At 68.1% G+C, this 18958-nt stretch overlaps 5 protein-coding genes across 5 annotated transcripts; 4 read left to right on the top strand and 1 right to left on the bottom strand.

The window, feature by feature from the left end:
- The first annotated feature begins 647 nt into the window (after positions 1–647).
- On the top strand, positions 648–6710 carry RHOBADRAFT_23904 (uncharacterized protein). The gene is made up of 20 exons (XM_018412619.1): positions 648–774; positions 857–1170; positions 1248–1352; positions 1415–1546; positions 1618–2079; positions 2155–2210; positions 2283–2341; positions 2430–2632; positions 2724–3001; positions 3090–3387; positions 3481–3625; positions 3697–3893; positions 3958–4842; positions 5059–5352; positions 5438–5461; positions 5548–6217; positions 6293–6308; positions 6374–6430; positions 6503–6512; positions 6587–6710. Exons 1-20 carry the CDS (start codon positions 711–713, stop codon positions 6596–6598), a joined length of 4281 nt encoding a protein of 1426 aa, XP_018273446.1. The 5' UTR covers positions 648–710; the 3' UTR covers positions 6599–6710.
- A 387-nt stretch (positions 6711–7097) lies between these two features.
- RHOBADRAFT_51255 (uncharacterized protein) lies at positions 7098–9660 on the top strand (the record flags this gene model as incomplete). Its single annotated transcript, XM_018415740.1, has 8 exons — positions 7098–7172; positions 7266–7429; positions 7688–8078; positions 8168–8518; positions 8606–8998; positions 9129–9188; positions 9267–9344; positions 9421–9660. 8 exons carry the CDS (start codon positions 7098–7100, stop codon positions 9526–9528), a joined length of 1620 nt encoding a protein of 539 aa, XP_018273445.1. The 3' UTR covers positions 9529–9660.
- Positions 9661–9930: 270 nt separating this feature from the next.
- Positions 9931–11335, top strand: RHOBADRAFT_51254 (uncharacterized protein). Its single transcript, XM_018415739.1, has 5 exons — positions 9931–10228; positions 10292–10364; positions 10423–10479; positions 10544–10628; positions 10695–11335. The coding sequence occupies exons 1-5, from the start codon at positions 10134–10136 to the stop codon at positions 11195–11197; spliced, it is 813 nt and encodes a 270-aa protein (XP_018273444.1). The 5' UTR covers positions 9931–10133; the 3' UTR covers positions 11198–11335.
- A 670-nt stretch (positions 11336–12005) lies between these two features.
- On the bottom strand, positions 12006–14758 carry RHOBADRAFT_49238 (uncharacterized protein). Its single transcript, XM_018415233.1, has 3 exons — positions 13168–14758; positions 13013–13079; positions 12006–12933 (listed from the first exon to the last, which is right to left on the bottom strand). The coding sequence occupies exons 1-3, from the start codon at positions 14693–14695 to the stop codon at positions 12060–12062; spliced, it is 2469 nt and encodes an 822-aa protein (XP_018273443.1). The 5' UTR covers positions 14696–14758; the 3' UTR covers positions 12006–12059.
- A 737-nt stretch (positions 14759–15495) lies between these two features.
- RHOBADRAFT_11408 (uncharacterized protein) lies at positions 15496–16155 on the top strand (the record flags this gene model as incomplete). Its single annotated transcript, XM_018412047.1, has 3 exons — positions 15496–15547; positions 15635–15747; positions 15808–16155. Coding segments are annotated over 3 exons (513 nt in total), but the record flags the coding sequence as incomplete, so codon positions are not given.
- Between the last annotated feature and the right edge of the window lie 2803 nt (positions 16156–18958).

Raw genomic sequence — 18958 nt, 5'->3', positions numbered from 1 at the left:
GCGCAAGACGGCCGAGGCCGTCGGTGCGGGCGGCGGAGGGTCGAGCGGCGCCGGGAGCCGGCAGGCGAGCAAGAACCGCGAGCGCAGGAGGAGCGCCGGCGCCGCCGAGCGCGACGGCGCCAGCGGCACGACGACGCCTGCGCGCCCGAGGAGCATGCACGGCGCGGCGCCGGCGCACGAGCAGCTGCAGGGCGACGACTGGGAGGACGAGACGCGCGACCAGTTCGACACGGACGCGCCGGCGCACTCTCGCCCGGGCCAAGGCGGCGCCGGCGGCGCCTCGTCGAGCCGCAGGGGCAGCCTGTGGGGCGCCGGCTCGCCGTCGTCGTCGTTGCCGCACCTGCATCTCCCTGGCCACCACCGCGAGGGCGAGTCGGGCGCGAGCACGCCGCGCGAGGGCGCGAGCGACGACGAGGGCTCGGGTGCGCCAGGACCGGGGCCCAAGCGGCCGGCGGCGAACGGTGGAGCGGGAGCTGGGAGCGCGAGGAGGGGCAGCGCGTGGAACGTCGTGCGCAACAAGCTCGGCGGCGTGCAGCCCAAGAAGAAGAAGGAGAAGCAGGGCGCGTCGCTCACCGGGCACGAGCTCGTCGCTGTGCGTCACCTTCTCTCTCTCCCTCCCTCTCGAGCCTTCCTTACCGAGGCGACGACTGACGAGGATCGTGGTCTCGCAGGAACTGTCGACCGGCGCGCTCCCGCTCGTCCTCGTCAAGATGGGCACCATGGACCGCGACGACAAGGGCGACAAGCGCATCCCGATCCTCATGAACTACCTCAGTGCGTCGTCTCGCTCGCCGTCTCGCCTGCCGTTGTTGTCGTCGTTGCGCGCACTGACCCTCGTTCGCCCTCTCGCTCGCAGAGCTGCGCATCACCGACTCGGTCTACCCGTTCCACGACAAGCACGCCATCTTCCGCATCGAGCTCGAGTACGGCGACAGCGCCGTCAAGTGGGTCATCTACCGCGAGCTCAAGGACTTTGTCAATCTGCACGCCCACTACCGCGTCGCCAACCTGCGCCAGGGCATCGACAAGTTCCCGGCGTTCCCCAAGACGAGCCTGCCGTACCTCAACTGGCTCAAGAGCGAGGGGCGCGGCAACGTTGGCAAGGCCGACTTTGCGAGGATGCAGCGCGAGGCGCTCGAGAACTACCTTCTCAAGCTCATTCGTGCGACCGTGCGTCCCTCTCTCTCTCTCTCCTCGCCTCCTCAGGGTCCACACTCGATACTGATGGCCCGACGAGCGACACGCAGATGTTCGGCGCCGGCGCCAACCGCCTGTGCAAGTTCCTCGAGATCTCGGCCATGTCGATCCAGCTCGCCACTCGGGGCGGCGAGCAGGGCAAGCAGGGCTACCTCGTGCGTCCTCCTCTCTCACAGTCTCTTCTTGCGTCTCGTACTGACGCTCCTCGGACCCGCAGCGCGTCACGTCGTCGAGCGGCGGCAGGCGCAAGCAGCCCGGCTTCCACCCGATCAGCTGGAAGAAGCGCCACGAGCCCAAGTGGTTCATCGTCCGCGACAGCTACATCGTCGCTGTCGAGAGCCCTGCATCGGTGCGTCCTCGACTCTCCTGCCTCGGTCCGTCGTCGTCGACACCCAGTGACCCTGTCCTCGCCGCCCGCAGACCGACGTGTTCGACGTGATCATGGTCGACTCGACGTTCGAGATCGAGCGCCCGACGCGCGTGTACCGCAAGGGCCTCAACCTCCTGCAGCCCGACGGCTCGCGCGAGTCGCTCAACGGCGACGACGAGCTGCGTGCCGGCCACGCCGACCTGCTCGCCGACGAGCCGACGCCGCCCTCGGGCCACCGGGGCGTCGCCGACCCTCGCGACCCGTCGACGACGCACCCCAACATGCAGGACGACGAGGACGGCAACGGCCTCAAGAACTCGTCGACCCACACGTTCTACCTGCGCTCGAGCGAGCGCAAGCTGCGCCTCGTCGCCAAGACCGAGCGCCAGCAGGACCAGTTCATCGCCTCGATCGAGAAGATGCTCGCCAAGACGATCTGGGCCGGCAGGAACCGGTTCGACAGCTTTGCGCCGATCCGCCTCAACGTCGCCGCTCAGTGGCTCATCGACGGGGTGCGTCCCTCTCTCCCTCCCTCCTCGGCGAGCCTCTCTCGGTGTGGGCATTCCTGACGGCATCTCCCTCGACAGCGCGACTACTTCTGGAGCCTCTCGCGCGCGATCGCGCTCGCCAAGCACAAGATCTAGTGCGTCGAGATTTCTCTCCTCGGCCCCGGCTCGTCTCGTTCGCGCTCTGACCACCTCCTCCCGCCCTGCAGCATCCACGACTGGTGGCTCTCGCCCGAGCTGTACCTGCGTCGTCCCGCCATCAAGAACGGTGCGTCGAGACCGTCCCTCCCGCCTCGTCGCTCGGACCCCTTCTCGTACTGACCTTCCCAAGCTCGCCTCCTCCTCCCCGGCCGCAGAGAAATGGCGCCTCGACCGCCTCTTGCAGCGCAAGGCCCGCGAGGGCGTCCAGGTGTTCGTCATCGTGTACAAGGAGGTGTCGAACGACTTTACGCCGGTCGACTCGACCTACACCAAGACGCGCCTGCGAGGCCTGCACCCCAACATTCACGTCCAGCGCTCGCCGTCGCACACGTCGACAGGCACGCTCCTTTGGTCGCACGTGCGTCCTCCTCTCTCTCCCTCTCTCACTCGTCGGCGCCGTCGAGCCCTTTCTCGTTGGACCTTGCCCTGACTCTCTTTCACCCCTGCAGCACGAGAAGATGTGCGTCATCGACGAGACCATCGGCTTCATGGGCGGCCTCGACCTGTGCTTCGGCCGGTGGGACACGCCGGGCCACGTCCTGACCGACGACGGGCCCAACCCGCTCAAGGACGGCGTCGACGGCAAGAAGGTGAGCGACGACGAGGCGGCCAAGGCGCAGATCTGGCCCGGCAAGGACTACTCGAACCAGCGCGTGCTCGACTTTCACACGCTCAACAAGCCCGAGGAGGACATGTACGACCGCAGCAAGGTCCCGCGTCAGCCCTGGTCCGTCCCGTCCCTCTTTCTCTACCTCCTCGCCCCCTCCCTCTCCCTCTCTCTACGTGCCCTCTCTGACCCACACTCTCTCTCGCAGGCACGACATCGGCCTGCAGATCATCGGCCAGCCGGCGCGCGACCTGTGCCGCCACTTCATGCAGCGCTGGAACTACCTCCTGCGCACCAAGAACCACACGGTTAAGATGCCGTTCCTCATCCCGGCGCCCGACTTTACGCCTGAGCAGCTCCAGAGCCAGCGCATCACGGGCACGTGCGAGGTCCAGATCTGTCGCTCGGTCGGCCCGTGGTCCATGGGCATCTCGCACGTCGAGCACTCGATCCAGAACGCCTACATCAAGTCGATCCAGCTCTCGGACCACTTTGTCTACATCGAGGTGCGCCCTCGCTCTCTCCTCCCCCTCGTCGTGCGCGTGCGACGGTCGGACTGACTCCTCGACGACCTCCTCGTCGTCCTTTCTCGCCTGCAGAACCAGTTCTTCATCAGCTCGAGCGAGTGCGAGGGCACCATCATCGAGAACAAGATCGGCGACGCGCTCGTGTCGCGCATCATCCGCGCTCACACCGAGGGCACGCCGTGGCGCGCCATGGTCGTCGTCCCCCTCATCCCGGGCTGTACGTCGCCTTCTCTCCCCTTGCGCTCTCCTTCCCTCTCCCTCGACCTGACGATCTTCCTCCTCGCGCAGACCCGTACCCGCTCGACCACTCGGAGGCGTCCTCGGTCCGCCTCATTATGGAGTGCCAGTTCCGCACCATCTGCCGCGGCGAGCACTCGATCTTTGCGCGCCTGCGCCGCGAGGGCATCGACCCGGACGAGTACATCACCTTCTTCGGCCTGCGAGCGTGGGGCAAGCTCAGCAACGGCGCCCTCACGACCGAGTCGGTGCGTCGACCTCGTCCTCATCCGTCTCGAGCCCCGTCCCTGACTCTTTCCTGCCCTCCCGCAGACCTACATCCACGCCAAGGGCATGATCGTCGACGACCGCATCGCCATCATCGGCTCGGCCAACATCAACGAGCGCTCGCAGCGCGGCGACCGCGACTCGGAGCTCGCGTGCATCATCCGCGACACCGACATGATCGACTCGACCATGGCGGGCAAGCCGTACAAGGTCGGCCGCTTCGCGCACACGATGCGTGTGCGCCTCATGCGCGAGCACCTCGGCATCGACGTCGACGAGATCGAGTCGGCCGAGGGCCGCGAGGAGCTCGAGGCGCGCGAGGCCGACCACATCCAGCACCGCGACGAGGAGTGGGACCCGGACAGCGAGCAGAGCCACGGCACCAACCGCGGCGCCAAGGCGGGCAAGACGGACCGCTTCATCCGCAGCGCTCTCGGCTCGGCGGCCGAGTACACCGGCGGCGTCGCAGGCGGCACGGTCGAGGCGGCGTCGCTCGGCCTCGAAAAGACGGCGGGCAAGGTGCGCCAGACGCTCCGGGTCGACATGGACGAGCGCGAGAACAAGCCGCCGTCGGCCGTCGCCGAGGACGAGGAGACGAACGCCGACCGCATCGTCCAGGGCCAGGACGGCACGCCGGGCTTCGCGTCGAGCGTCGTCCCGACCATCGAGGAGAAGGTCATGACCGAGAACCGGCCGCCGCCCGAGCACCGCGACGACGACGGCGCCTCGCAGCGCAAGCAGGTCGCGCAGCGCGAGCGCGAGGAGGGCCCGACGACGCGCTCGCCGGCGCAGCGGCGCGAGGAGGAGCAGGAGGCGCACGGCGACCACGGCGCGCCCATGCCGCGTCAGAACGGCGGCGAGGACCTCCCGAGCGAGCGGCACCCGCAGCGCAGCCAGGAGGGCGCCGAGTTCACCCAGAACGAGTCCAAGGTCGACGACACGCGCAAGTTGCCCATGTCGGACCCGACCGAGGAGGCGGCTGCTCCCCTGTCGTCGATCGACGAGGACGGGCCCGACGCCAAGCACGGCAAGGCCGACAAGGCCATCAAGGTCGACCCGAACCCGCCCGAGGCGAGGTACGACCCGCCCGACCTCGACCCGGCGCACGGCAAGGCCGACGGCACCAAGGACGACGACGACAAGAAGCGGCCCCTGCACCAGCAGCGCACGGCGTCGCAGGCGCAGGGCAACGAGCAGGCCGTCAACCGCAACGCCGTCACGACCGCCTTGCGCAAGAACCTGCGCGAGCGCGGCGCGTACACGATCCCGACGCCGGCGCCCGAGGTCGACCCGTACGGCTTTGCCGACCCGCTCGTCGACGGCTTCTACAAGGACGTGTGGCTCGCCGCCGCCGTGCGCAACACGCAGATCTTCCGCAAGGTGTTCCGCACCATGCCCGACGACCTCGTCCAGACGTGGAAGCAGTACCGCGAGTTCCAGGTGCGCCCCCTCTCCCTCCCTCTCTCTGTCTGTGGGCGTCCTCCCCTGTGTCCTCGACCTGACCCTGTGCCCCTCGTCGTCGCAGAACTGGGCCGAGCGCCACAACAAGGTGCGTCGCCGGCCTCTTCCTCCCTCCTCCTCCCCCTTCCTCGAGCGCCTCGAGCTCACATCTGCCTCTCTCTCGCTCGTCCGCAGCCGCCCAAGAACGTCGTGCCCGCCGGCGACGAGCCGCCGCACTCGAACCCGGCCGGCCACTCGGGCCAGCACGGCGCCGGAGGAGGAGGCTCGGGCGGCGGCGCCATGGGCCAGGGCAAGGACGAGGAGGGCAAGACGATGGACAAGGAGAACTCGACGCGCAACCACGTCGACCAGAACGTGCACGTCGCGGCGGGCAAGGTCGACGAGCACACGGGCGTCCCCGGCTTCGGCATGTGGACCCGAGGCGGCGACAAGACCGAGAAGGAGGTCCTCCTCGAGAAGGGTCTCGGCGCGTACGACGCGGTGCGGCAGGGCAACAGCTCGACGGCCGGCGAGAGCCCGTCCGGCCAGAACGGCGACAAGCTCGACGTGCCGCAGTCCAAGGTCGACGGCATCGAGCGCTCGCGCCAGCGCGGCTCGACCATCTCGCGTCGCGCCCGTTCGACGGTGCCCGGCGGCAGCGAGGACTCGTCGGCCGACGTCGGCGGCGCGGCGCTCAACGAGAAGAAGGGCCGAGGGAGGAGCTCGACGCTCGCCGGCGGCGGCAGCAAGGACGGCGGCAAGGACGACAAGGGCGGCGCCGACGGCCACGACCACGACGAAGCGTTCCCGGAGGAGGAGCGCAAGCAGATGGAGGCCCTGCTCGAGGAGGTGACGGGCCAGCTCGGTGCGTCGTCCGCTTTCCTCATCGTCTCTTGCGCCTCGACTGACCCACTTTGCTCTCTCTTTCCCTCTCTCGCAGTCGTCTTCCCGACCAGGTACGCTCACCTTTCTCTCGTGCTCTCGTTCTGCGCCGTCCTGACGTTGCGCGCTCGCTCTGCAGGTTCCTCGAGGCCGAGTCGGCCGGCGGCAACTTCCTCTTTTCCAAGGACCGCATTCCGTGCGTCCTCTCTCACTCCCTCTCGACGTCCGTGCCCGGCCTTACTGACTGACTCGTTCTCGCCGCTCGCAGGCCGATGGCTGTGCGTCTCCTCTCTCTCTCGCTCGCATTTCGTCGACCCGGCACTGACTCGTCGTCCTCCCTCTCCTGCCGCAGATCTACGACTGATTGCCCTTCTTGACCCTCTTCCTTGTACTGTGTACCCTCCCCCCTTGTTGCATACCCCCATCCTCTCGCACGTGCCTCCCCTCTCCTGCATCGTCTCGACCCGGTTCTTCCGACGCGTGCCCGTCCCACCTCGAGCGAGCGGTTCCTCTCGCTCCTCTCGTTGTCTCTCTCTCGCCTTGTCTCGACGCAGGACGTGCGAGCGGGCAACAATCGTCGGACGAGGTCGACTCGTCGAGAGGTGGACTTGGGCGGAGACGGGCAGCTGGCCGACTTTGACAGAGCGGTCGCGTGCAGGTGGCCTGCTGATCGGCTGGGACGAGAGTCAACAGGCTCGAGCGACGGAGAGCGTGCGAGCAAAAAGCCGAGGGGAAAGCGAGTCCGCGGGCTTGGTCGAACCGGCGATGTCGCGCCTGAAAGGGCTCGCGCCCTCCGACTCGCTCTCCCTTCCTCTCTCCCTCTCTCACGCGACCCAGCACCACCACCACTGCTACTACCCGCCATGGTCAACTCTTTCGAAGCTCGCGAGGACGAGGTGTTTGCGCAGGAGGTCGCCGCCGTCAAGGATTGGTGGCAGGTGAGCTCCCCCGCTCCCCTCGACCACGCCCGGCTCCTCGCACGAGCAACCCGACCTGACCTGCGGCCCCCCTCGCCCCTCCCTCCCACGCAGTCGCCCCGGTTCAAGGGCCTGATCCGCACCTGGTCGCCTGAAGACGTCGTCTCGAAGCGCGGCACCCTCCAGCCCTCGTACCCGTCGGCCGTCCAGGGCAAGAAGCTCCACAAGCTCCTCGAGGAGCGCTTCAGCCGAGGCGAGCCGTCGCACACCTATGGCGCGTGCGTCCTCCTTCCCCTCTCCTGTCACCCAGTCGTCGTCGTCGTCGTCCGGAGGAGGTTGCCGGGTGCGGAGGAGGCGGTGTCCGCGGGGAAATCTGGGGCGAGCCTCGAGCTGCGTCCTCGCCTTTCCCACTGCTCATGGGCACTGTGCGGCGAGGATGAGCAGCACAGTCGAGCCGCATGGCCGCAGTCGACTCCGAGCTGACCCCCGTCCTCTCCCCCCTCCTTCCCCTCCTCGCCTCGCTCTCGTCCTCGCAGTCTCGACCCGGTCCAGGTCACCCAGATGGCCAAGCACCTCGAGACCGTCTACGTCTCGGGCTGGCAGTCGTCGTCGACCGCCTCGTCGAGCAACGAGCCCGGCCCCGACCTCGCCGACTACCCGTCCAACACGGTCCCGAACAAGGTCGAGCACCTCTTCATGGCCCAGCTCTTCCACGACCGCAAGCAGCGCGAGGCTCGCTCCCGCATGAGCCCCGAAGAGCGCAAGAACACGCCCTACATCGACTACCTGCGCCCCATCGTCGCCGACGCCGACACGGGCCACGGCGGCCTGACTGCCGTCATGAAGCTCACCAAGATGTTCGTCGAGAAGGGCGCGGCGGGCATCCACGTCGAGGACCAGATGCCGGGAACCAAGAAGTGTGGCCACGTGCGTCGGCCTCGTTTCCCTCGATCTCCCTCGTCGACTTTCGCGACGACTCGAACTGACCCCTTCTCCTCCACCTCGCCCTCTCGCAGATGGCCGGCAAGGTCCTCGTCCCTATCTCGGAGCACATCAACCGCCTCCTCGCCATCCGCCTCCAGTACGACATCATGGGCGTCGAGAACCTCGCCGTCGCGCGCACCGACGCCGAGGCGGCGACCCTCCTCTCGTCCAACGTCGACGAGCGTGACCACCCGTTCATCCTCGGCTCGACCAACGAGGACCTCGACGACCTCGTGTCGGCCATGAACGAGGCCGAGCGCAAGAACGTCGTCGGCGAGGCGCTGCAAAAGGTCGAGGACGACTGGACCCAGGGCGCCAAGCTCATGCTCTATTCCGAGTGCGTCGCCGCCGCCGCCAAGCAGAAGGGTGCCTCGCAGTCCAAGGTGCGTCCCTCCTCTACCCCCTGTCGAGGCCGTCGTCGTCGCGCGAGAGCGAGTCGCTTACTCTTCCTCTCCTCCCTACCCTTGCAGATTGACGAGTTCATCAAGCAGTCGGCGCACGTCTCGCACCGCAAGGCCAAGAAGCTCGCCAAGCAGATCCTCGGCGTCGAGCCCTACTGGAACTGGGACGCGCCCCGTACCCGCGAGGGCTTCTACCGGTACCAGGGCGGCACGCAGTGCGCCATCAACCGCGCCGTCGCGTTCGCGCCCTACTGCGACCTCCTGTGGATGGAGACCAAGAAGCCGATCTACGAGCAGGCCAAGGAGTTCGCCGACGGCGTGCACGCCGTCCACCCGGGCAAGTGGCTCGCCTACAACCTCTCGCCGTCGTTCAACTGGAGCGCGGCCGGCCTCGACGAGAACCAGATGAAGAGCTACGTGTGGGACCTCGGCAAGCTCGGCTTCGTCTGGCAGTTCATCACGGTGCGTCTCATTTTCTTTTCCCCCTCGTCGTCGTCGTCGTCGTCGTCGTCGTCGTCGTCGTCGTCGTCGTCGTCATCAGCGAGCCCTCGGGACCGAGCCTGACTCTCTCTCTCTCTCCCTCGCCGCACAGCTCGCCGGCCTGCACTCGAACGCCTACATCTCGGACCTGTTCGCTGCTGGTTTCGCAAAGGTGCGTCCCCCTTCCTCCTCTCGCCCGCCTCGAACCAGATCGGCCTTCCTAACCTCGACCTCTTTCGCCCTTTTGCAGGACGGCATGAAGGCGTACGTCAAGATCGTCCAGGAGCGCGAGCGCGAGATTGGCTGCGACGTCCTCACGCACCAGAAGGTGCGTCTCGACCTCTTTCCTCGCCGTCGTCGTCGTCGCCATGCAGCTCGCTCACCTTTCTCCTCCCCGCTCGCAGTGGTCCGGCGCCGACTACGCCGACAACCTGCTCAAGACGGTCACGGGCGGCATCTCGTCGACTGCTGCCATGGGCGCCGGCGTCACCGAGTCGCAGTTCAAGCACTAAGCTCGTCGTCGTCGTCGTCGCCGCTCGGGCCTCCTGTTCCTCCTTTCGTACCCTCCATGCGGTTCGGCGCACCTCATCCTCTCCTTGTAGATCTAGCTGTCTCGAATCAACTGCTGTGCTTTACCGACCCTCTCCCCTGTGCGCGACGAGCGAAAGATGCGCCGTCGACGTCGTCGTCGAACCTCGCCGGCTCGAGCTGCCTCGGCGACGGCTTCCTGTCGCCTCGCAACGGGCCTCGTGCTCGATCGAGGTCATTAGCCTCGTGCGGCGTCCTCTTGCGCTCCGGCCCTTCCTGAACCGGGGCTTGAAGGTCGCTCGTCGACCTTCCCAAACAGGCTTCGAGGCTCGCTCTCTCGCTTCCCGCTCGACTCTTTGTCTGCGTTCCTCGCTCTCTCGACCTCTGTATCCCACGCCTGCTGCTCCCTGCTGAGCGCGCGGCCCGCCTACGCCCATCCTCAGGGCCTCCCACACTCGTTCGACCCGTCTTTCGCTCCTCGCCGGCCTCGAGCCAGCCTCCATCGCCGGTTCTCACCCCTGGCATCCGTCCTCATCAGTCCGTCATTCGACCCGACGTTCCCGCCGAACCCTCAAGACTCGCCGACACGATGCTCGGACGTGCGACAGCTGCGGCGCTGGTCGTCCTCGCCGGCGTGGCTCAGGCCATCGTCGTCTCGTCGCCGACGGCGACGAGCGTTTGGAGGTGTGTCGCCTCTCTCGTCCTCTTGGGCACCTCGAGTATACTGATTCGTTCGTTGAACCGCAGCCAAAGCGCCGACGGCGATGCTCGCATCGAGTGGTCCCTTCTCCCGGCGACGTCTCCTCCTCCAGCCACTCAGGTGCGCCCGCCGTCACTCTCTTCGGTCCTGCTCTGTCACTGACGGGCTTGCGACACAGTACTTCGACATTTACCTGCGCAACGGCGTCGGCGCCATGTACACGCCGTCGCTGAACGTAAGTTCGCCCTCGTTCTTCGTCGACTTCGAGTTCAGCTCGCTCATGGCCTTCTCTCGCGCAGCTGCTTCTTGCGACGAAGGTCGACTCGCTTGCATCGACCTACTTGGACGTCGCAGCGACCGACAAGTTCGTCCCGGGCCCAGGCTGTGCGTCCTCTTCTCCTCGCACGGACCCGTTTTTCGTCGAGACTCACGCGCTTTTCGCCCTCGCAGACCAGCTCTTCTTCAGCGACCCGGCCAACCCTGCGACTGTCTACTGCGACTCGGACGTGTTCGCAATCGGGTCGTACGAGATTAACGGGCCGTCGCCGACGTCCTCCTCCTCGTCGGACGTCGACAGCTCGACTCAAGCCGAAGCGTCGGCTTCCTCGACCGAGACGAGGGCAGCGGCGGCGCCGACGTCCACCGAGGAGACGACGGTCGAGCCCTCGTCGACCGAAACGTTGTCGTACGAGCCAGCGAGCACCGACTCGACCTCGACCTCGAGCGGCATGATCACCTCGGTCACGTCCTCGTCCTCTCCTTCTCCGGCGCCGGTCTCGTCCTCCTCGTCAAGCGCACCAGCAGGCGGTATCACTGCCGCACCTGCGCCCGGCGGGCCGAACGAGCAAGGGTTCAACCTCGTCCCGAGCGGTGCGAGCGGCGTACGAGCAGGACTCTCGGCGGCGGCGGGCCTCTCTCTTCTCGCCGGCGCCGGCGCAGCGCTACTCCTCTGAGCGAGAGGAGGACCGAGGACGAGGGGGAGAACACACGACCGTATACCCGTCGACGAGCCTTGTATTCCAGTTTCCCCTCCCGCACTTCCCACTTGTAGCGATCCCGCTTTCTGCATCGACAGCATGTCCCCCTCAGTCTACTGCTGCGACCGCGTGCGCCTTGCGACAGCGCAGCCCTGAAAGAGGGGGTGGGCTCGCGCGACCTGGTCCCTCGCTGCGCCCGGACCCTCCTCGTCCCTCCTGCTCGACGACGCCGACGTCGCGCAAGGAGCAGCCCGAGAGGACCACATCCACTGCTCGATGCCGCACGATCGACGAGAGAGGAAAAGAGAAGGGCGACGGGCGAAGAGAGGGCGGCCGAGAAGAGTTACTCTGCGCTCAGGGCTCGCTCCCGAGGGAGGACGAGCGTGACGGCTCGCGACGCGTTGAGCGCGATTGCGGCGTGTGCCACGCACTCTGCGCCTCGATAGGCGGTTCGCGCGAGGCGAGTCGATGGCAGAGCGCGGGCTGAGCGAGGAGGAAAGGAGGAGGAGGAAGGAGAGGAAGAAGAGGGGAAGGAGGAAGGGAAAGTTCACGACAGCCACTGCCTGCCTCGACGCAAGAAGCAGAGACAAAGCCGGACAGCCTCTCAAAGACGGCTCGCGACAGGCGCAACGAGCTCAATTGCGGCGCAGGACGAGGCGCGCCGGCCTCGAGGTGCGAGTCTGCCGAACGACGAGGGCGCGAGTAGGTGACGAAGGAGGACCGGGTACGACGAGGTTCAGGCGGACATGCGAGAGGAAGACGAGGAGGTGGCGAGGCGTGACGAGGGAGGAAGGAGGAAGGGCGAGTTGACGACGACGGCGGGACGTAGCCGTCCGACCTAGTCCGACTCGGCCTCGGACGACGGGTACTCGACGGGTTGCCCGCCCGGCTGCATCGGGTACGCGTACGTGCTCGCGTCGGCGAAGGCCGGGTCGATGATGGCCTGCCCGCCGACGGCGTACGGGTCGAACGCGGCCGAGCCGGCGCCGGCGAGGTTGAACATGGGGTCGATGGCGCCGCCCGCACCGACGCCGGCGCCGACGTCGAGAGCCGACGAGCCGGGCATGCTCGTCGGGATGTCGTACGGGTTGGCCGGCGGCGCGGCGTTGGCCGACGCGAGGAGGTGCTGCAACGACGAGTTGGGCTGCACCTGGTAGTCGCCCGCCGTGCCCGGCGCGTAGCCGTCTGGCGAGCCGTACTCGTCGTGGTCGTAGCCCGTGTCGAGGCCGTAGCCGCCGTCGTCGACCGCGATCTCGCCGCTCGCGCCGGGCGACATCTGGTCGTACCCGTCGTTGCCGGCGCCGGCGCCGCCGCCTCGGCTCTTGCGCCTGCTCGCCGCCGCCGCCGCCTTCTTGCCGCCTGCCGCGCCGCCGGGCGGCGCGCGAGCCTGCGCGGCGTCCTCGACAAAGTGCTGCCAGATGTAGCCCGGGACCGAGTCGGCGCCGGGGAGCTCCTGGATCATGGCCTTGACGACGTTGTGGCTCAGGCCGTAGTAGTCGGGCCCGGACACCGAGTTCGAGTGGTTGCGCTCGCGCAGCTTGTTGGTCGCCTTGACGACCTGGCTCCACGCGCCCGTCGGCGTCCCGGACGAGATGACGACGCCCGGCTGGTCCGACGGGTACAGCTCGAAGCGCGCGTTGCCGTCGCCGCCGTCCGTGATGCGGCACGTGTAGTCGGCCGTGCCCGTGCGGTTGACCATGGACGGGTAGCGCCTGCGCGAGAGGAAAGGGGAGAAGGTCAGGGACGAGTCCTCGAGATCCGGTCGCGCAGAAGTAGGGGGAGGGAGCGCACCTCGTCGCCTCGAACTCGACGGGGAAGATGTAGCGCTCGGTGTGGAAGCCTTCACGAGGGTCGACCGCTGCGAGGCGAGACACGTAGGGGAAAAGGTCAGCCTCGTCTAGGACGACGAGGAAGGCGAGGAAAGAGAGAGAGAAAGAGGGACGCACTGCCGAGGCTCTTGATCTGCATGATGCCGACCGACGCCGGGAGTCGCACCGAGCCGTCGGGGTTGCGGGCGATCGGCGGGATGCTGAACGTGCCCGTCGTCAGGTTGTGCTGCTTGACCTTTTTGGGCTTGAACAGCTTGCCGTCGCCGGCCGCGCCCGTGTCCGACTTGCGCGCGCCGGCACGCCGCGCCGCAGGCTTGTAGTCGCCGCCGTCCTCGTCGAGGAAGCCCTCGCCCTCGCCGTGCTCGCCCGAGCCGACCGACGCCGCGTCGTCCATGACCGAGTCGGGCTCGACCGACGCCTCGGGCGCAGCTGCACCGGCGGCGGCGGCGACGGCGCTCGCGTGCGCGTCGCTCGGCCCGGCGGCCGCGATCGCCTCGGCGTTGTTGCGCGCCATGGTCGAGCCGAGCGGGACGGCGCCGACGGCGGCGAACGGGTTGGGCAGGTTGTTGTACGTCGGCGCGTCGACGGCGCCTGCTGCACTCGCTGCGGCAGCCGCCGTCGGCTGCGAGAAGCTCGAGCGGCGGGCCCGCCCTCGTGGCCGCGCCGCTGCGCCGCCGCTCACGCCGCTCGAGCTCTCGCGCGGGCGCTTGCCGGCGCGAGCGGCGGCGGCGACCTCGGCGGCGGGCACGAGCTCGACGCCCGACATGGCGCGCTCGACGTTGAGCGCGATCGACGAGCCCTCGAGGCCGAGGACGGCGACGGCGGGGAAGGCCGGGCGCGGGAGGCCGTGCGCGACGCGCTGCGCGTCGTAGTCGTCGCGGAGCTTTTGCGCCGCGACGGCGGTGCGCAGGTGGTGCGAGCGCTGGCGGGGCGCGAGCGTCTTGGGAAGCGGGGCCGGGCCGATGGGCGCGTTGTACTGGTCGTTGGCGAGGTCGGTCGAGGTGGTGAGGACGGGGCGAGGGCGCGCGCGGTCGGCCATCGAGAGCGGGGTCGGCGGGTGGAGGAGCGGGAAGGCGAGCTCGCGCTCGGAGCGGAGGGCCTGGTCGCGCAGGTGGGCGACGTCGGCCGAGGTGAGGCCGGCGGCGAGTTCGAGTTCGACGACGCGGTCGAGGAGGGACGACTTGTCGTCGCGCAGGCGGGCGATGAGCTTCTGGGCGCGGTACAGGGCGAGGTGGGCGTCGTCGCGGCTTGCGACGGCGTCGAGGTGGAGCTGCTTGAGCTTGCGGTACTTGTTGGCCGAGACGCGGTCGCCGTGGTCGTCGGCGACTGGAGGCTGGTGGTACTGGGGGAGGTGAGGCGCATGTTGCGGCGGGTAGTGGGCGGGCTGGTGGGCGTAGTGCTGCGGCGCGCCGGGAGGAGGAGGAGGAGGCGGCTGACGGTGCGGCTGAGGGGACGAGGTCGAGGGAGGCGGAGCGTAGGCGGCCGAGGGCGGGTGTGGTGCGGGTGGGTGACCGGTGGCTGGTGGAGGGTGGTGGGCGTGCGCCGGGTGTGCCGGGTGGAGTGGTGCGGCGGTGGCGGATGGCCCTTGTGGTCCTCCCCCGAGCGTGAGCTTGAGCTTGAACGGGCCTTGAGCGGCTGCTGCCATGGTGCGCCGGGTGACGAGTGGGGGTGTACCGAGTGCTGGCAGGTACTCGCTGCTCTGGACAGGCGAGTGGGCGGTGCTGGCGGCGAGTGAACGAGGGCGAGGGTGGGAGGAGGCGCAGCGAGGAGAGGCGCGCCCAGCCCGACTCGCTCCCAGCGCCTCGTGCGGCCGGACAGAGGGGCTTGTTGCCACCCGAGTCTCGTCGTGAGCGGCCACAGCAGCTCGAACTCGTCGAAAGCCCGCTCAGACGAGGGCGCGGCCGCCCACACTTGGACGCCGCGCCGCGAGCCACAACCAAACCCGCTCCCTCGCTCTCTCTCGGCCAGCACTTGGCTTGTAAGTCGTACCAGGCCACGCAAACACTCTTTCTGCGGCCTTGCGAGCAAGAACGAGCCCAAAGCGAGCGAGACGAGACGAGCTGCGGCCGTTTGACATCGCCGCCCGCGAGCCGCATCCGGCTTGACCTCGATCCCTCTCGACACACGCTCGCTGCGCCCTGCTGCGCCTCTGCAGAGCTGTCGCAGCCTCCTGCGCTGCGCCTGCCGTCACCACCTGCCGTCGCCGCCGCTCTCCACCTCCGCAACCTCGCAAGCACCGCCTCGGTCAGTCGACATGGGCGGCCAGCTCACCTACAAAGGTGCGTGCAGCCACGCATTCCCCGTATAGATCTCGTACTGACCGCACACCCGCCCGCAGAGGTGCTCAAACTCGTGCGCGACTACCGTGAGCCGCCTCCCCTCCTCCTGCGCCCCACCTCGCCCGCCGACTCTCGAGCTGACCGCCCTTGCATCCTGTTCTCCGCAGTCGAGGTCGCCTTCCACACCATCCTGTACATCCGCCAGGTCTACCCTGCAGGTGCGCCCTGCCGTCCAAGCCCGGTGCCCCTCGCCCCTCCTCTCCCTCGGACGAACTGACCTGTAAGGTTCTGTACGCTGCGCACAGAGCTGTTCCACCAGGTCAAAAAGTACAACGTTCCGACCTGGCAGTCGCGCGCTTCGCCCCTCAACGCCTACCTCGGCCGCGTGCTCGAGTGCATCCACGAGGAGCTCGACAAGGTGCGTCCCCTCGCTTCCTCGCCCGCCGTCAAACGCCTCCTGACTATTCTGTACCGCCAGGGCACGATCAGGAGGGTCATCCTCGTCATCAAGGAGACGGCGGGCGACGAGACGCCCCTCGAGCGCTTCGTGTTCGAGTTCGAATGGCTCGTCTCGCAAAGCGCCCTGCCCAAGGACGGCGACGACTTTACGTGCGTCCGCTCTCCCTCTCTCTTCTTCCGACCCTCGCGTCGAAAGCCTGACGAAACTTTGTCCCACAGGCCTCAAAAGGACGGCCTCGCTCAGGGCGACGTCGAGCCTCTGTTCCACGCCTGCCTCCTCAAGCTCAATCTCTCGCAGTCGCTCCTCAAGCGCCTCAGCCAAGGTGCGCCCACTCTCCTCCTGCTCGGTATTGCGGAGCACGATTGACCCTTTGTCGTCCTGCAGAAGTCACGTTCGCCATCATCCTCGAGATGCGCGACGACGCGCCGCCGCCAGAGTCGAAAGCGGCTCGAGCAGGGGTGCGTCCCCTCCCTCGCCGCCTCTCTCCCTTGCGAGCCTTCCTTGACCCTCCCTCTCACGTGCGCAGCACGTGCCGGCCGAGTGGGTCCCGGCAGAGCGGCGGCAGGCGGCCGAGGACGGCGGCGAGCGACCTGGGCGTGGTCGTCGAGCGAGCGACATCGACCTGAGCACGATCGCGCCGCTCGAGACGATCGGGCTTGGCGTCATCAACGTGCGTCCTCGTCTCTCTGTGTCTCTCAGAGGAGCGCCAGCTGACCTTGTCGCCGCCCCGTGTCGCCGGCAGATGAACATGCGGGTCGAGGAGACGGCGGACAAGTTCAGGACGGACGAGCTGCTGAGCAGCAGTGGCGAGGTCGAGCTGCACGCTGTACAACGAGACCGCAAGGGCAAAGGGCGTGCATACTGAGCTCTGTGGTCGTCTGCGAGAGCTCGCGAGCGAGAGATTCTGTTCGAGACTGGACTTTGCGGGGAAGGCCGACGCGCTCGCGGCGCGTCGTCGTCGCTGTTTGGCTCTGCTCGTCCTCGTCCTCGCCCTCACCTTCTTGGCTATCGCCTGCACGACGCAGTACTTCTTGGTCATGTCCACGAGGTGCGCCCCCTATCCCCTCGCCCGTCCATCCCGCTCACGCCCCCCTGACGCGAGCCTCCCTCCTCATCTCCCAGCAGTCGGCCGGCCGTCAAGCGGCAGTACGGCGCGCGCAAGCCTGCAGCAGCACCAATCAGCACCTCCACATCGGCAATGTGCGCCCTCGCGTCTGGCCTGCAGCACCCGCGCCCCTCACTGACTCTCGTCTTCTCCACCCAGGCCCTCGACCTCCCGCCGCCCCCCCTCCACCGCATCCAGCTCTTCGCCCACCCGCACCCGACCGCACGAGCCACCTGCCCCGAGCTCCGACTGGAGCGACGCCGTCAAGGACTCGTTCTCGTCGCCCGCCCCGACGCCCCGACGCCGAGCCCGCATGACATCAGGCGCGAGCTCGGAGCGGGAGCGCCCCTCGACGCCGCCGACGACCGAGGGCGAGGACGACGAGCTCAAGAGCGCACCGAGCTCGAGCGCGAGGACGCTGCGCGAGCGCAAGACGCCCGTCGAGGCCGCACCACCTGCGCCTGCGCCGGCGGCCAAGGGCGACCTGCGCTCGTTCTTCCAGCGCACCTCGCCGCGGAAACGCGTTCGCCTGTCGCCCTCGGCCGTCGAGTACGACGAGCAGTCCGAGGCGATGGCGCGGACGGCGTCGAGCGGGTCGAGCGGCTCGTCGGGGTCCGCCTCGAGCACGTCTACGCGCACCTCGCGTTCCTCCCTCTCCTCCTCCTCCTCTTCGACTCCGACCTCGACCTCGTCTACCGTCGCCAAGCGCCCCAAGCTCGAGCAGCTGTACCTCGACCCGTTCCGCACCTCGGGCCACCTCACCTTGTCGTGCGCGACCTGCGCCCTCTCGTACGCCCGCACGCCCGAGGACCAGGCGTTCCACGCGCGGCACCACAAGAAGGTCGTCGGCGGGTGCGACTGGATCGCGAGCGACGAGGGCGCGAGGGGCGTGTCGGTGCTCGACGAGGCGGCGGATTGGGGGGAGCGCACGGGCGGGAGGGTGCTCATGGTCGACTACGCGGCGGCGACCGACTCGTCGCTCAGGCGCAAAGTGCGCCTCACCTTCTCCCCTTCTCTATTCCTGGGGCCCGAGAACGGCACTGACCCTCGAGCGCGTGCAGCTCAAGGACGTCCTCGACACGATCGATACCGAGCTGTCGTCGACCGGCCTCACGCCCGAGCAGCTCGCCCTGTCCAAGGTGTTCCTCTTCGTTACGCCACAGCGCAAGGTCATTGCTGCCGCCGTCGTGCAGCGCATCTCGGAGGCGTTCGAGGTCGTCGTCAAGGAGGACGACGAGCAGCTCGCCGACCTCAAGCCGTCGACCGGCCTGCTACGGTTCGGCGACGACGATGGCGCCATCTTCTGCTCGTGCGTCCCATTCTTCCTCTCTCGAGGTTGCAGCGAGCCCAATCGACCTCTCCTCCTCGCGCGCAGGTCCACCCCGTCCCCAACCCTCCTCGGCATCCAGCGCATCTGGACCTCGACCTCGTCCCGCCGTCACGGCCTCGCCTCTCTCCTCCTCGACTTTGCCGCCGCCAAGTTCGTCTACGGCAGCCCGATCGAGCGCGAGCGGCGCGCCGTCGACTTTGCCTTCAGCCAGCCGACGGGCAAGGGGCAGAAGCTTGCGAGGGCGTGGACGGGCACGAGGGCGTTCAAGGTGTTCGTCGACTGAGCGAGGAGGAAGAGTGTGCACCTTCCTCGCCTTGTCATGTCAGCCTCTTCACCCAGCTCGCACGGTCCTTCGAGGAGCGAGGGCTGTCGCGAGCGCTCGGACCTCTCCCTTCTCTCTCTCTCTCTCTCTCTCTCTCTCTCTCTCTTTGTCTCTCGCCCTCTCGCACGGGTCTGCTTCGCTCACTTCTTTCGCGTTGTCCGGCGCATGCGCCGACTCGCCGAGCGCAGACGACCGCGCCTGGCGCTCCCCCTCTCGCTCCTCGTCGGCGCGCTGCTCGACCGCTCCCGGTACCCGCGCCCGTCGATCGATACCGGTCGTCAGACGAGCTCATTGCCGAGACGTCAGTCTCTCCCGAGGGCGCAAGCTCCCGTCCGTGCAGCCTCGGCGACTTCTCGGAGCTGAGAGCGGACCGGCTAGCGGCTGCTCCATCGCTCTTGCTCTTCTGCTTCTC

Source organism: Rhodotorula graminis (assembly GCF_001329695.1).
Source record: "Rhodotorula graminis WP1 unplaced genomic scaffold RHOBAscaffold_2, whole genome shotgun sequence".
Classification (NCBI taxonomy): Eukaryota; Fungi; Basidiomycota; class Microbotryomycetes; order Sporidiobolales; family Sporidiobolaceae; genus Rhodotorula; species Rhodotorula graminis.
Note: the sequence above shows the minus strand (reverse complement) of the source record. Positions and strands in the feature narration are given on the sequence as shown.

What these genes read in the sequence shown, in the direction of transcription:
- RHOBADRAFT_23904 (XM_018412619.1), top strand. Translation starts at nt 711, where the DNA reads ATGGGCACCATGGACCGCGACGACAAGGGCGACAAGCGCATCCCGATC. An exon ending in CTCGCCAAGCACAAGATCTA is followed by an intron (nt 2,211 to 2,282) that starts GTGCGTCGAGAT and finishes CCCGCCCTGCAG; the next exon opens with CATCCACGACTGGTGGCTCT. An exon ending in CGTCCCCCTCATCCCGGGCT is followed by an intron (nt 3,626 to 3,696) that starts GTACGTCGCCTT and finishes CTCCTCGCGCAG; the next exon opens with ACCCGTACCCGCTCGACCAC.
- RHOBADRAFT_49238 (XM_018415233.1), bottom strand. Translation starts at nt 14,695, where the DNA reads ATGGCAGCAGCCGCTCAAGGCCCGTTCAAGCTCAAGCTCACGCTCGGG. An exon ending in GCAGATCAAGAGCCTCGGCA is followed by an intron (nt 13,080 to 13,167) that starts GTGCGTCCCTCT and finishes CTCGCCTCGCAG; the next exon opens with CGGTCGACCCTCGTGAAGGC. An exon ending in GTCGAGTTCGAGGCGACGAG is followed by an intron (nt 12,934 to 13,012) that starts GTGCGCTCCCTC and finishes CCTCTCGCGCAG; the next exon opens with GCGCTACCCGTCCATGGTCA.
- RHOBADRAFT_51254 (XM_018415739.1), top strand. Translation starts at nt 10,134, where the DNA reads ATGCTCGGACGTGCGACAGCTGCGGCGCTGGTCGTCCTCGCCGGCGTG. An exon ending in ACGGCGACGAGCGTTTGGAG is followed by an intron (nt 10,229 to 10,291) that starts GTGTGTCGCCTC and finishes GTTGAACCGCAG; the next exon opens with CCAAAGCGCCGACGGCGATG. An exon ending in TGTACACGCCGTCGCTGAAC is followed by an intron (nt 10,480 to 10,543) that starts GTAAGTTCGCCC and finishes TCTCTCGCGCAG; the next exon opens with CTGCTTCTTGCGACGAAGGT.